The sequence below is a fragment of the Aquarana catesbeiana genome, linkage group LG04 (assembly GCF_042186555.1).
Source record: "Aquarana catesbeiana isolate 2022-GZ linkage group LG04, ASM4218655v1, whole genome shotgun sequence".
Taxonomy (NCBI): Eukaryota; Metazoa; Chordata; class Amphibia; order Anura; family Ranidae; genus Aquarana; species Aquarana catesbeiana.
In genome coordinates, this window is record NC_133327.1 from 515647084 (window position 1) to 515661184 (window position 14101).

The window sequence follows — 14101 nt, forward strand, 5'->3', positions numbered from 1 at the left end:
CTGATATAAAATCTGCATTTCGGCTTATGCCAGTTAATCACAGTGGTTTTAATTCCCTTGGTTTTTCCTTTGAAGGAAAATTTTATTTTGACAAATGCATGCCCATGGGTTTTTCCAAATCTTGCAGTTATTTCGAATCTTTTTCAACCTTTTTACAGTGGGTTTTGTCTCAAAACTCCCCTCAAGGTGGCGTTATACATTATCTAGACGATTTTTTAGTTATTGGCCCAGCTGATTCGCATATTTGTTCGGAAACGTTAGGTTGTTTTTTCAACATTTGCGATTCTTTTGGCATCCCCTTGGCCAATTAAAAAACTGTCGGTCCAACTTCGGTTATCGAATTTCTGGGCATAACAATTGATTCTGTAGCCATGGAATTCCGTTTGCCGATGGACAAGATTATGAAAATGAGGTCTTTGATAAAAAAATTTTTGTCCAAAAGAAGGGCTTTGTTGAAGGACGTTCAGTCCTTGTTGGGTCTTTTTGCTTTTGCATCAAGGGTCACCCCTGTGGCAAGAATTTTTTCTCGGAGATTTGCTTTAGCTATTGGGGGTTTTAAAAATCCTTTTTCGCATATATCTATTACACAGCCCATTAAGGAGGATCTAAGAGTGTGGGATCAGTTTTTGATCAACTTTAATGGTCAAGCGGTATGGCAGAGCGAATTTGTCAAAGATTCTGAGATTCGCTTGTTTACAGATGCATCTGGTTCAGTAGGTTTTGGTTCATTTTTGGATGGCCATTGGTGTGCTGAAAGATGGCCTGATCCTTGGAGGTCACCAGAGATTAGTTGTAATTTAGTTTTATTGGAATTATTTCCAGTGGTGGTGGCTATTACCATTTGGAGTAATTTCTTTGAGAATAAACGAGTCTTGTTACATACAGATAATAAAGGAGTATTTTTTGCAAGAAACTGTTTGTCATCTAAGTCTGAGTTTGTGATAAAATTACTCCGTTTTTTGGTATTGCAATGCATGACCTTTAACATTTGGTTGAAAGCTAAGCATGTTCCGGGTATTACTAATGAGATTGCCGATTCATTATCTCGTTTGCAGTTCCGGAGGTTTCGGGAACTTGTTCCGGAGGCGGACCAGGAAGGTTTCTCTTGCCCAGATTTTCTCTGGGGCCTGATATGGGAGTAATTGAAGAATATATAAGAAATTCCATTGCTCCTAAAACTTGGGAAGAATACTCACAGGCTTGGTTCAAGTGGTGCAAATTTTGTGAAGAATATAATTTTGCGTATGATACAGTGACCGTAGAAATGTCGTTATGTTTTGTATCTTTCTTAATCAAAGCCAAACTTGGTCCTGCTTCAGTTAACAAGATTTTAGCTGGGGTTTTCATTCTTTTTGAAAATGTCTGGTCTTCCTGCCATCAATTCCTTTTTTCCAGTTAGACAAATGCTGAAGGGTTTTAAAAAATCCTCTCCGGCGTTAGATAGCAGACGCCCTATTTCTTCTACTTTATTGATGCAGCTTATGCTTACACTGGAGTCAGTTTGTTTTTCCCCTTTTGAAACTTTGCTGTTCAGAACTGCTTTTGTTCTGGCATTTTTTGGTGCTCTGAGATTAGGTGAATTTACAGCACCTAATAAATCCTCTCCTTCCATTTTAGTTTTTTCAGACATCTATGTTGTAGAGGAGTCTGTCAGAATCTTTATACGTAAATCAAAAATGGATAGGTTAGGCAAGGGATGTTGGTTGACACTTCATAAAGCCCCTTTTGAAACCATATGCCCAGTTTTTAGAGTTTCTCAGTATATGACTGCTCGCCCCCCCTTTTTGGGTTCATTTTTTATTCATTTAAATTTATCCCCTTTAACCAGATATCAATTCTCATCTGTCCTGTCTTCTTGCTTAAAGCAACTTAATCTTTCTGGTCTTCACTTCTCTTCTCATTCCTTTAGAATAGGGGCGGCTACGGAAGCCAGTTTGCTTGGGTTTTCTAATAATAGTTTAAAGCAGTTGGGTCGTTGGGATAGTGATAGATTTAAATTGTATATTCGCCCTGATCTAGTTATTGTTTAATTTCTCTTAGGTCCTTCCAAGCGCATCATTTGGATAGTTGGACATTCATTTATATTTTAGGCCAAAAGGAGAGCTTCCGTCAAGAATGGCACAATCAATATTGGCCTGGATGAAAGTCGTTTTCAAGTATTATGGTGGGGCATAAGAGGGCTTAGATGGAGGAATGTAAAGGACCAATTAATTTACTTGTCAAGTCAGTGGCCTTCCCCCGACGCTCTTATTATTCATGCCGGGGGCAATGACCTGGGCAGGATCAAAACTTGGGAGTTGATTTGTGAAATGAAAAGAGACCTATCTTCTTTTAAGTTATTATTTCCTTCCACTGTAATAATTTTTTTCAGAAATAGTGCCTAGACTTATTTGGTCCGAATTAAGTAATCTTCATTATATAGATAAGATTAGGAAACGTGTTAATAGAACAATTTGCAATTTGGTCATTTCCCAGGGTGGTCTTTCATATCGCCATGTCGAGCTGGAAGGTTTTCTTCCTGGTTTATATGGTTTTGATTTCGTCCACCTATCGGAAGTTGGTTTAGACATTTTTATTGTAGGATTGCAGAATATGATTGATCAGGCCGCGGCATTTTGGGGGCTTCAGCCACTCAGTTCTTGAGTGGCTTTCAGCTGTTGGGGTTTGTCATCCAGTTCAGTTCTGGATGGACTACGTGATATAATTAATAAATTAAATAATTTATGGTATGAAATTTAAGTTAAAAGACTTGGTTATAAATGATTATTGTTTATTGGGTAACCCCTTAATAAATGCCGTGGCCATTTTTACCAACATGAAGTTGTGTTGTGTCTGTTTATTTATTTATATATATCTTTTAGTCCTTTGTGCTGTCCCATGTCTGAGCCCCTAGCGTTCATGCGGGGCTCCATGGGACAGTACAGAGGGCGATGGTATCTTCCAGTGTCCCCCCCCCCTCTCTCTGTTTGTTTTAGTTTGCCCCAGGAGATGGCAGAAAGTGGAGCGGGTAGCAACGGTCCCCGGATTGGCTGGATCGGGCGGGATTGAGCCGAGCTGTGTCTATATATAGCTGGCAGCTTTCCCGCTCCGGTCACCGCCTGAGGGGACGTTGCTGAAGACAGAACCGCGCTGCTCCCACCCTCCCTCCCTAAATATTATTATTTTGAATCCGTCATGGCATTTTTTAGTGGGGGTTTGTCATCCAGTTCAGTTCTGGATGGACTACGTGATATAATTAATAAATTAAATAATTTATGGTATGGAATTTAAGTTAAAAGACTTGGTTATAAATGATTATTGTTTATTGGGTAACCCCTTAATAAATGCCGTGGCCATTTTTACCAACATGAAGTTGTGTTGTGTCTGTTTATTTATTTATATATATCTTTTAGTCCTTTGTGCTGTCCCATGACTTTCCTCTGATTTTCCTGTTGTCCATATTTGTTTCAAGTCTATGACTCAGAAAGTACTTAAACAATCCTGTCGCTAAAGGGCCAAAACAACACAAATCAATACCTGCAGAAATAAGAGGCAATATGCTCACCTTTCCAGTGGTCCATGTCTTCAAACACCATGTGTTGAATTTCTGCTATCTACACTTCATGCAGTGGTTCCTCCCACCATCTCCCATGTCACTATACATTTGAGCTGGCTTTAGGAACCACCACCTGCAATGGAGAAAACAAGTATTTGACCAATCTTGCCGGTCAAATATTTTGGACAGCCAAAAACACTGTCACAGGTATGTTTCAAGACATGGGCTTCCAGAAAGGTAAGTTTATATTGCTTCTTCTTTCTACATGTATTGCTTTTTGCTGTTTTCACCATGTAGTGGCATGCTCACCTTAAGCCAGAGGATCTAAACAAAAGCCAGGCAATTATCTTTATACAGAGAAAAAAGTCAGCAGTGGCAGCTCCCTTATTTCTTTTAGCACTGCTTTGCCATTTCTTGAAAGAATTTACTGCTATATTCTAAAACTAGACCCCTGCTTAGTACATTTTCCTACAAAGTATCATTATTGCTCCCCTGATGTTAACACTGACAAAGTTTCTAAACTCAAAAACAAAAATTCAGTATATTGCAGTTTACCAGTCTTTGGGTTTAGTGGCTGTATTTGAATCCCTTTTCAGGCTGTATTTCCTTTAACATCAATTAACTAACTTCCTTTAACTGGTAATCCTACCAATGACATACTTCCTGTCCTAAACCAACAACATTAAAAGATAAGTTCACCTTTGGGAACTTGTTACATGTTCCATCCAAATTTAGGGTGGAACATGTAACATTTTCCCAGTGCTGCAGCCGCAGCTTGCTGTCACTGTTTGAAGACCGCGTGGCCATGCAGTGCTCCGTCCACATGGCCACTATTGTGGTAGTTTGTTGAATCTTCCTGTCAGCAAGTATCGGCTTACACGGGTAGGCCGATACTCGCTGACAGGAAGATTCAACGCAATGTACGGGCAAGCAGATACACTGACAGTGTGCAGGAGACCTGCAAGGTATCAGTGATCTGCTGATCACTGATGCAATGCTTTACAGGCTCCTACTAAAAATAATAAATGTACATTTTTTTACCTGCAAAAAGATGTGCATTTATAATTTTTTGTAGAAAGACAAACTTATCCTTTAAGCCACTGCTTCCCAATTAGCAGAAGTGTTGGCCAATTACCAACTGAAAAATTGAGCATGACAGGCTGACAATGTTGCTGCTAGTTAAGAGGCAATGGCTTAGCATTGTCAGCCTGCAACATGAAGTGCTGTTTGTTGGCAGAATCTCAAGAAAGGGAACTTTGAAGCTATAGAAACTTTCAGGCACATTGTTTGCTTATAAAATCTGTATGCAGTGAGGCATGATGCCAAACTGAAAACCAGATTTAGGGTTTATCTATAATTAAGGATTGATAAATGCCCCCCCCTTCTACAATATATCTTGGGTTAAGATAAACCATACCAGACTAATGATCGATATAATTCAGTGCTAAAGTAGATAACTGGGTAGTGCACTAACCTTTAGTACCCAACCAAAATAGACCTTTCCCCAGTCCTACACTAGAAAGTTAAAAATCTTATTGACAATTGTGGACTTCTACACCATGGGCATCATCTATAGATGAGTAGTTTATTGAAAAGTCTGCACTGAATTGTTGCTAATCCATATCAAATTTATAATGCTTATTACATCTAATTTTTTTATAATGGTGAGCCTTTGTACCAGAATGTCTCCTGCAGCATCTCTACAGCTACCTGTAATATCTTTTCTCAGTCCCTGTCAGAAGCAAAGTAAGGGATAAAGCTGGGGAAAGCAGTATAAATAGTTTAAAAAAGTAGATTAAAACAGTGACCAAGATTTGAATTTAAATTGAAAAAAACTATACAGAACATTAATAATCGTGAAGCCAAAATGTGTAATGATTGACAGTAAATGTATCTATACAAACATGCTGGCATTCTTTAATCCAAAATCTGCTTAACACTGGTAAGTTACTGTACTGTGACACTGTGCACCTCCTCTCTAAAAAATTGAGCATGTCCTTTATATAACACATATCTTACACAGCTAAGATTCATATCAAATAATAACATTGCCTTTAACAAGGTCAAATGAAATTCAGTGAGCAGTTTGCAAAGATGAGAAAAGTCATCAAACTTAAGGATGGCTTATGTTGGTAAGTTTATGTTCTTTATGCAACTATGGCCATGGTAGATTGCTTTATAATATAATATACAGCTGTGCTCATAAGTTTACATACCCTGGCAGAATTTATGATTTCTTGGCCATTTTTCAGAGAAAATGAATGATAACACAAAAACTTTTCTTTCACTCATGGCCATTTATTATCAATCAACTGTGTTTACTCTTTTTGAATCATAATGACAACAGAAACTACCTAAATGACCCTGATCAAAAGTTTACATACTCTGGTGATTTTGGCCTGATAACATGCACACAAGTTGACACAAAGGGGTTTGAATGGCTATTAAAGGTAACCATCCTCACCTATGATTTGTTTGCTTGTAATTATTGAGTGTGTATAAAAGGTCAATGTGTTTCTGGACTCCTGACTGACCCTTGCATCATTCATCCAGTGCTGCACTGACGTTTCTGCATTCTGAGTCATGGGGAAAAAGAATTGTCAAAGGATCTGTGGGAAAAGGTAGTTGAACTGTATAAAACAGGAAAGGGATATAAAAACATGTCAAAGGAATTGAGTCTGCCAATCAGCAGTGTTCAAACTCTAATCAAGAAGTGGAAAATGAGGGGTTGAAACCAAACCACGTTCAGGTAGACCAACTACTATTTCAGCCACAACTGCCAGGAAAATTGTTCGGGATGCAAAGAAAAAAACCCACAAATAACTTCAGGTGAAATACAGGACTCTCTGAAAACATGTGGTGTAGCTGTTTCAAGATGCACAATAAGGAGGTACTTGAGGAAAGATGGGCTCCATGGTCGAGTTGCCAGAAGAAAGCCATTACTACACAAATGCCACAAAGTATCCCACTTACAATATGTCAAACAGCACAGAGACAAGCCTCAAACCTTCTGGCACAAAGTAATTTGGAGTGATGAGACCAAAATTTAGCTTTTTGGCCACAACCATAAATGCTACATTTGGGGATGTGTGAGCTACAAAGGCACAGGAAATTTAGTCAAAATTGTTGGCAAGATTAATGTAGTATGTTATCAAAAAATACTGGAGGAACATTTGCATTCATCAGCCAGGAAGCTGAGCATGGGACGTTCTTGGACATTCCAACGTGACAATAATCCAAAACATAAGGCCAAGTCACCTGTCATTGGTTACAGCAGAATAAAGTGAAGGTTCTGGAGTGGCCATCTCAGTTTCCTGACCTCAATATCATTGAGCCACTCTGGGAAGATCTCAAACGTGCAGTTCATGTAAAACAGCCCAAGAATTTACAGGAACTGGAGGCTTTTTGCCAAGAGGAATGGGCAGCTTTACCTCTGAGAAGATAAAGAGCCTCATCCACAAATACCACAAAAAAATTCAAGCTGTTATTGATGTTAAAGGGGGCAATACACGGTATTAAGAACTGGGGTATGTAAACTTTTGATCAGGGTCATTTGGGTAGTTTCTGTTACCATTATGATTTAAAAAGAGTAAACACAGTTGATTGATAATAAATGGCTTCAGCCAAACACTAACCATGAGTGAAAGAAAAGTTTTTGTGTTATCATTCATATTCTCTGAAAAATGGCCAAGAAGTCATAAATTCTGCCAGGGTATGTAAACTTATGAGCACAACTGTAGTTGTGCATATAGATCAGGCACTTGTAGAAGACTGGAATTAAAGTATCTATATGCTTTAGGCCCCTTTCACACACACACACACACATCCGTTTTTGCTGTGTTGATCCCCGCTGAGCCGGCGGATGACAGGTCCGTCCCTGCATAGCTCCGCTCTCCTCTATGGGGGATCGGATGAAAACGGATCCGCCTCTCCGTTTTCATCTGATCCGATAGACCAATGAAAAATAGGGTTTCCATTCGTCTGGATTCAGCGGATCGGAGTGGATGTCATCGGACATGTCACCGCTGACATCCGTCGCTCCATGAAGACCTGCATGAAGCGTCCGTTCAGGTCCGCCTAAAAAACTGACAGAAAAAACCTGAACGGTCCGCATGTGTGAAAGGGGCCTAACTGTTCATTACAGTTTTAGAACAGCACAAAACTGAGGTTGACTTTAACCACTTCACGCAAAACGACGTACCCGTACGTCAGTACTTTGATGCTAAATACCGGGGTTATGGCAGCAGCTAGCAAGTATTAATGCTTCTGGGTAGTATACCTGTCCTTCAATACTGTATAACTCTTTCATGGACAACTTGCCTTTTTTTTCCTACATTGCATTATATTCAAATCTTTATATACTTTATTTATTTATTTTTTATTTCCATTTTACTGCCATGTCTTTTCTCCTGTCAAAAAATGTCTATATTGAAGAGCATTGAAATATACCATAAAACTACACATGCTTGCAGTTTACATGCTAACACACTATGCTCTTACCTGTATCCATAATGTAAGTTGGAACCTACACTCTTGGTGAAGTCTTCATTGGAACTACTTGTGGATCAAAGACACTGCTTACTTCTCTACACAGTAATACTGGTTTTAGGCAACTAGCCTAAAGTTTCACACACTTTTGACAGTTCAAATTTACAGCAAATTTTGTCATGGAATGATACATACTTCAACATTGTGACATTCATTTTTTTTTACAACGCAAAGAATACATCCAGATTAGAATCACATAATAAAGACCTATACATAAGCTATATTGCAGTGGGGACCACTTCAGCTTTTGCTTTCAACTTGATAAATTACACAGTGTTATTTAATTGACATTTAAAATGCTGATGCTTTAAAAAAACACTGAGCCAAATGTTGAATAACTAACACAGATACACCGTTACAAACTTCTCAATTGCCTTGATTTTGGCGGGACAGTACTGATTCCAAAAATTGTTGAGTTTATGATAACATTTTATTTATTTTTTTTAATTTTGCAAGTATTAGGGATAGGTTACCCTCTTTTTGTATCATACTAGGGAGATGTCCCTTGATTCCCGTGAACAATGTTCGAACGAATATTCATATGTACATTCATACAAAAACTCTGTTCTGGGTACATTTGATGATTTGACAAATGTCATTCACAATTTTGTTTGCTTTTAACATACGGGTTTTGGAATGAACTTAATGTCCTGAACAAAAAAACACTTTCATGGTCAGAAATGTATTTACTCGAAAAATAATTTTTCACCCTGCTTCTTCAAATTTCATCCCCCATGGTCCGAAACTATTGTCGATCTGACCCCACCAACGATCAGAAAATCAAACAAATTTTCTTAAAAGGATAATTTTCAAACAAAATTCTGTTGTATGGCCAGTTTAAATCTCTCCAAAATACAGGGAAATCCTCACCAGAACAACGGCCCCCATTGAAAGATTTCCCTTCACCTCCTGTTCTAGTAAGAATTGTATACATTTTGCATTTCTTATCCCATCTTTTTGTGAAAGTGACAAGAGTAAATCCCACCAGCAGGTCCATAGACACCATCAAAAACTAAAAAAGTTTTGGCTTAAGGTACACTTTAGTGTGCCAGTACATGGTATCATAAACAACTGTATTGACCTTTTTTTTTTGCAATAATTACTGTTTTTTAAATATGTAAGAACCAGTGCGCAAAACCACAATATGAGTAAGAAAATAATGAAACTGACGGTAAAATACCCGATGGAGAGCCGCCAACATAGATAGGTCCACTCAGTTCCCCAAAAAATCAAATATTAAATAAAAATATGTGGCGCTATTCCATCAATCAGTAACAAAAAAATGTATGATGAAGTGGGCAGAGTACACTCCACCTCATATAATATATGCCAGGAAAGAGTGAATAATAGCCTAGAAATAAATATCACCATACAAGAGTAGATCAAAAAAGATGCAATTCTGCAATAAGAAAAAATATATAAAAATAAAAGAATATAAGCAATTAAATACAAAGTGACTCAGTGCTTAGTGAAATAAACCGGTCACCCCTCATCAGGTGAAAAAATATCTGTGGGTATAAAAAAATGACTTCCCAAATTAAATGCTTACAACCAAAATTCATACACAAGTGATAACCAGTAGCTCACAAGTAATCACTGGAAATAAATTAATTCTAATGCTGATAGTAAAATAAATAAAGTGGCTCTTCAACGTGAGCTGAAAATAAAGAATAATAAAGTGACATATAATGCAGAAAAAATTCTTAAGATCAGCAAAAATTATGTGCATAAAATGCGCAATAATAAATAATTATAAATAAATACCCAAATGAATAGTGCAATCATGCCATAATAAATAAAGTATTAGATAAAGTATTAAATAATGAATTGGTAATTAAGATAAAAAATCGATTGTGATAGGACAGCTAATCCCACCACAGAGATGCTGTCCCAAACGGTGACAATAGTGCAATATAGTCCATACAAAGGTGCAGTAGTGATGGGTGATTTCCACAAAAAGTCTTTAAACACAGTGCAAAAAAGTGTGCAGTGACTGGTAATTTTTCTTCTATGCACGTTCTAGTGCATCTCCCAGGTGTTTCCCCCAGCCTCTCACCTCCAACAGCGGCCCCCAATGGGCCTAGTAGAGCGGGTGGATATTTCTAGGAGAGGATGTGTTTCCTGCAGCGTGTCTTTAAACATCAAATAGGTCTGTCTCTCTGCAGCTCATCCCACAGCTCTCAGCACTCTCAGCGGTCCCAGCGGTTATTAAGAACAAAGGAAAGGTCTCATGGTGTAGTATTAAAAGCCCATTTATTGAAAAAACGTAGTAACTTACATTAAAATTGACAGCAAACAGCAGATGTGAACAAAGCTTCCGGGTTCGGCCGTCCCCGAGAAGCGTCGGCACCTGACTCCTCCTACCCTGACGCGTTGCGTCACAGCACGTGACTTTATCAAAGGGATGAGGAGTCCGGTGCCAGTCATTCCGTTTATATATGCGCCGTTGACATAGCAACGGATCAACAATACCAAAAGCCGAGCTTCTGTGTACAATGCCGCACCATAGGGGGGTGTCAATGATATACTCATTTATAACCAAGGATGACATGATCAGTAAACAACATCTCTTCATTAAGACTGTAATTAAAAACATCTATAAACTGGAACTTATTAGAGCCATTAACATTATAAATTCCTGTAATAAAAATAAGTATTAGATAAAACCACAAGGCCATCATCGCCATCTTGTGGTAACTTAAAAATTATCCATGCTATCCACTCTAATTTCGCAGGAACCATAAAATAAGATTGTATTCCAATAAAAACGCTGGTCACTATGTCAATACAACCAAAATAACCAGCTCATCAGGTAAAGATGCATAAAGCTCATTAAAAATATCATAAAAAATATGGAAAAGGTTATTAAAAATAAATTAAAATAATGCAATAAAAGAGGGAGAAATATATTAATCTTCAATAAATACCCACATATAAAGGGTGGAAATTAACGTGCTAATAGGATCATAAGAAGTATTCAAACTATCTCGGAGGGAGGAGGGGGAGGGGAGGGGGGGAGGGGAGGGGTGGGGGGGTGGGGGAACCAGATGGAACAATTCAGCATCCCAAATCCCTTAGTCAGAAGCATACTAAACTAAAATATGGATAGGTTATAAGACCACTAAAAATTAGAGATAAAACAATTTAAATCAAATTCCACGTTATGTCCTAGGGGCGATAAAGTCTGTAATTCATGAATCCATCTGGATTCGGCCTGACTAATTTTGATAATTTTATTGTCGCCCCTCCAATGAGGTTTATACTTTTCAATTCCGCATATTTTCAGTGATGAAGGGTCACTATTGTGATATTCTACATAGTGTCGAGATAGACTGTGCTTGTCAAATTTTTTCTTGATATTTTGTACATGTTCTTTCAGTCTAATCCATAGTGCCCTCTTTGTTCTGCCAACATATTGGATATGACAGGGGCACTCCAGGAGATAGACCACTCCTTCACTCCTACATGAAATAAAATCCTCTATTTCATAATTCTGTGTAGTAACGGTGGACGTAAAACTTGATTTTTTCTTTTTATTTTCTTTTGTATGTCTGCAAGCATAGCAGTTTTTGCAGGGATAAAACCCCTTTCCCTCAAAAAAGGAGAATTTTTTCTTCTGGGGTGGATCTAAAACATTTTTTGCTAGACGATCCCGCAATGTCGGGGCCCTCCTGTATATAAATTTAGGTGTTTTTGATAGAATGAGGCCCAGATGGCGATCTGTCTTGACAATGTCCCAGTATTTCTTAATAATTTTTTCAATTTGTTTGTATTGCATGTTATAGTCCATAATAATGGGTACATTGTCCTCTTGGGTAAGGTTTTTTTCTTCATCTTGTATTAGTTTATCTCTCTCCAGACGTGTAACATCAATAATTTTTTCTTCGATGAATTTAGCATCATATCCTTTCTGGATAAACCTTTCTCCAACCATTTTAGCCTGTTCCATAAAAACTTCCTTTTTAGTGCAATTTCGCCTTAATCTTACCAATTGTCCCTTAGGTATGTTATTCAACCATAGTGAGTGGTGACAACTATCCAGAGGTAAGTAACTGTTTCTATCCACTGCCTTAAAATAAGTTTGAGTACATAATTTAGTTCCTTCTTTTTTAATTTCGAGATCAAGAAAATTAATTCTCTCATTATTGATCTCCCAAGTCAATTTTATATTTTTATTGTTATTATTCAAATAAAAACAAAAATCACTAAGGCTTTCTTTGTCTCCCTTCCAGATAATAAAAATGTCATCAATGAAACGTTTGTATACTAGCAACTGATGCGGTCGATTACTATACAGTACTTCTTCCTCCCACTCTGACATGTACAAATTAGCCACGCTAGGTGCATATTTAGCACCCATTGCAATTCCCCGTATTTGTTTGTAGTAATTCTTATCATGCCAGAAATAGCTGGATTCCAGACTATATTTTAAACAGTCTAATAAGAATCTTCTTTGTTTACATTTTAAACTGCTAAATTTCCTTAGGGCCCATTTAGTTGCCTGTAAAGGGCCCTAAGGAAATTTAGCAGTTTAAAATGTAAACAAAGAAGATTCTTATTAGACTGTTTAAAATATAGTCTGGAATCCAGCTATTTCTGGCATGATAAGAATTACTACAAACAAATACGGGGAATTGCAATGGGTGCTAAATATGCACCTAGCGTGGCTAATTTGTACATGTCAGAGTGGGAGGAAGAAGTACTGTATAGTAATCGACCGCATCAGTTGCTAGTATACAAACGTTTCATTGATGACATTTTTATTATCTGGAAGGGAGACAAAGAAAGCCTTAGTGATTTTTGTTTTTATTTGAATAATAACAATAAAAATATAAAATTGACTTGGGAGATCAATAATGAGAAAATTTATTTTCTTGATCTCGAAATTAAAAAAGAAGGAACTAAATTATGTACTCAAACTTATTTTAAGGCAGTGGATAGAAACAGTTACTTACCTCTGGATAGTTGTCACCACTCACTATGGTTGAATAACATACCTAAGGGACAATTGGTAAGATTAAGGCGAAATTGCACTAAAAAGGAAGTTTTTATGGAACAGGCTAAAATGGTTGGAGAAAGGTTTATCCAGAAAGGATATGATGCTAAATTCATCGAAGAAAAAATTATTGATGTTACACGTCTGGAGAGAGATAAACTAATACAAGATGAAGAAAAAAACCTTACCCAAGAGGACAATGTACCCATTATTATGGACTATAACATGCAATACAAACAAATTGAAAAAATTATTAAGAAATACTGGGACATTGTCAAGACAGATCGCCATCTGGGCCTCATTCTATCAAAAACACCTAAATTTATATACAGGAGGGCCCCGACATTGCGGGATCGTCTAGCAAAAAATGTTTTAGATCCACCCCAGAAGAAAAAATTCTCCTTCTTTGAGGGAAAGGGGTTTTATCCCTGCAAAAACTGCTATGCGTGCAGACATACAAAAGAAAATAAAAAGAAAAAATCAAGTTTTACGTCCACCGTTACTACACAGAATTATGAAATAGAGGATTTTATTTCATGTAGGAGTGAAGGAGTGGTCTATCTCCTGGAGTTCCCCTGTCATATCCAATATGTTGGCAGAACAAAGAGGGCACTATGGATTAGACTGAAAGAACATGTACAAAATATCAAGAAAAAATTTGACAAGCACAGTCTATCTCGACACTATGTAGAATATCACAATAGTGACCCTTCATCACTGAAAATATGCGGAATTGAAAAGTATAAACCTCATTGGAGGGGCGACAATAAAATTATCAAAATTAGTCAGGCCGAATCCAGATGGATTCATGAATTACAGACTTTATCGCCCCTAGGACATAACGTGGAATTTGATTTAAATTGTTTTATCTCTAATTTTTAGTGGTCTTATAACCTATCCATATTTTAGTTTAGTATGCTTCTGACTAAGGGATTTGGGATGCTGAATTGTTCCATCTGGTTCCCCCACCCCCCCCCCTCCCCCCTCCCCTCCCCCTCCTCCCTCCGAGATAGTTTGAATAC

The 14101-nt window shown here is 37.6% G+C and overlaps 1 protein-coding gene across 10 annotated transcripts in view; it reads right to left on the bottom strand.

The window, feature by feature from the left end:
- Positions 1–14101, bottom strand: part of UTRN (utrophin) — a 1071426-nt gene that overhangs the window by 171554 nt on the left and 885771 nt on the right. For 5 of the 10 annotated variants that reach the window (XM_073627744.1, XM_073627745.1, XM_073627742.1 and 2 more), the window contains one exon: positions 8036–8092. The exons of 4 other annotated variants lie outside the window; for them this stretch is intronic. In XM_073627744.1, the coding sequence (XP_073483845.1) occupies positions 8036–8092 (57 nt within the window). The remainder of the gene's footprint in view (positions 1–8035; positions 8093–14101) is intronic. One more of the 10 variants, XM_073627743.1, reaches the window with a different exon arrangement.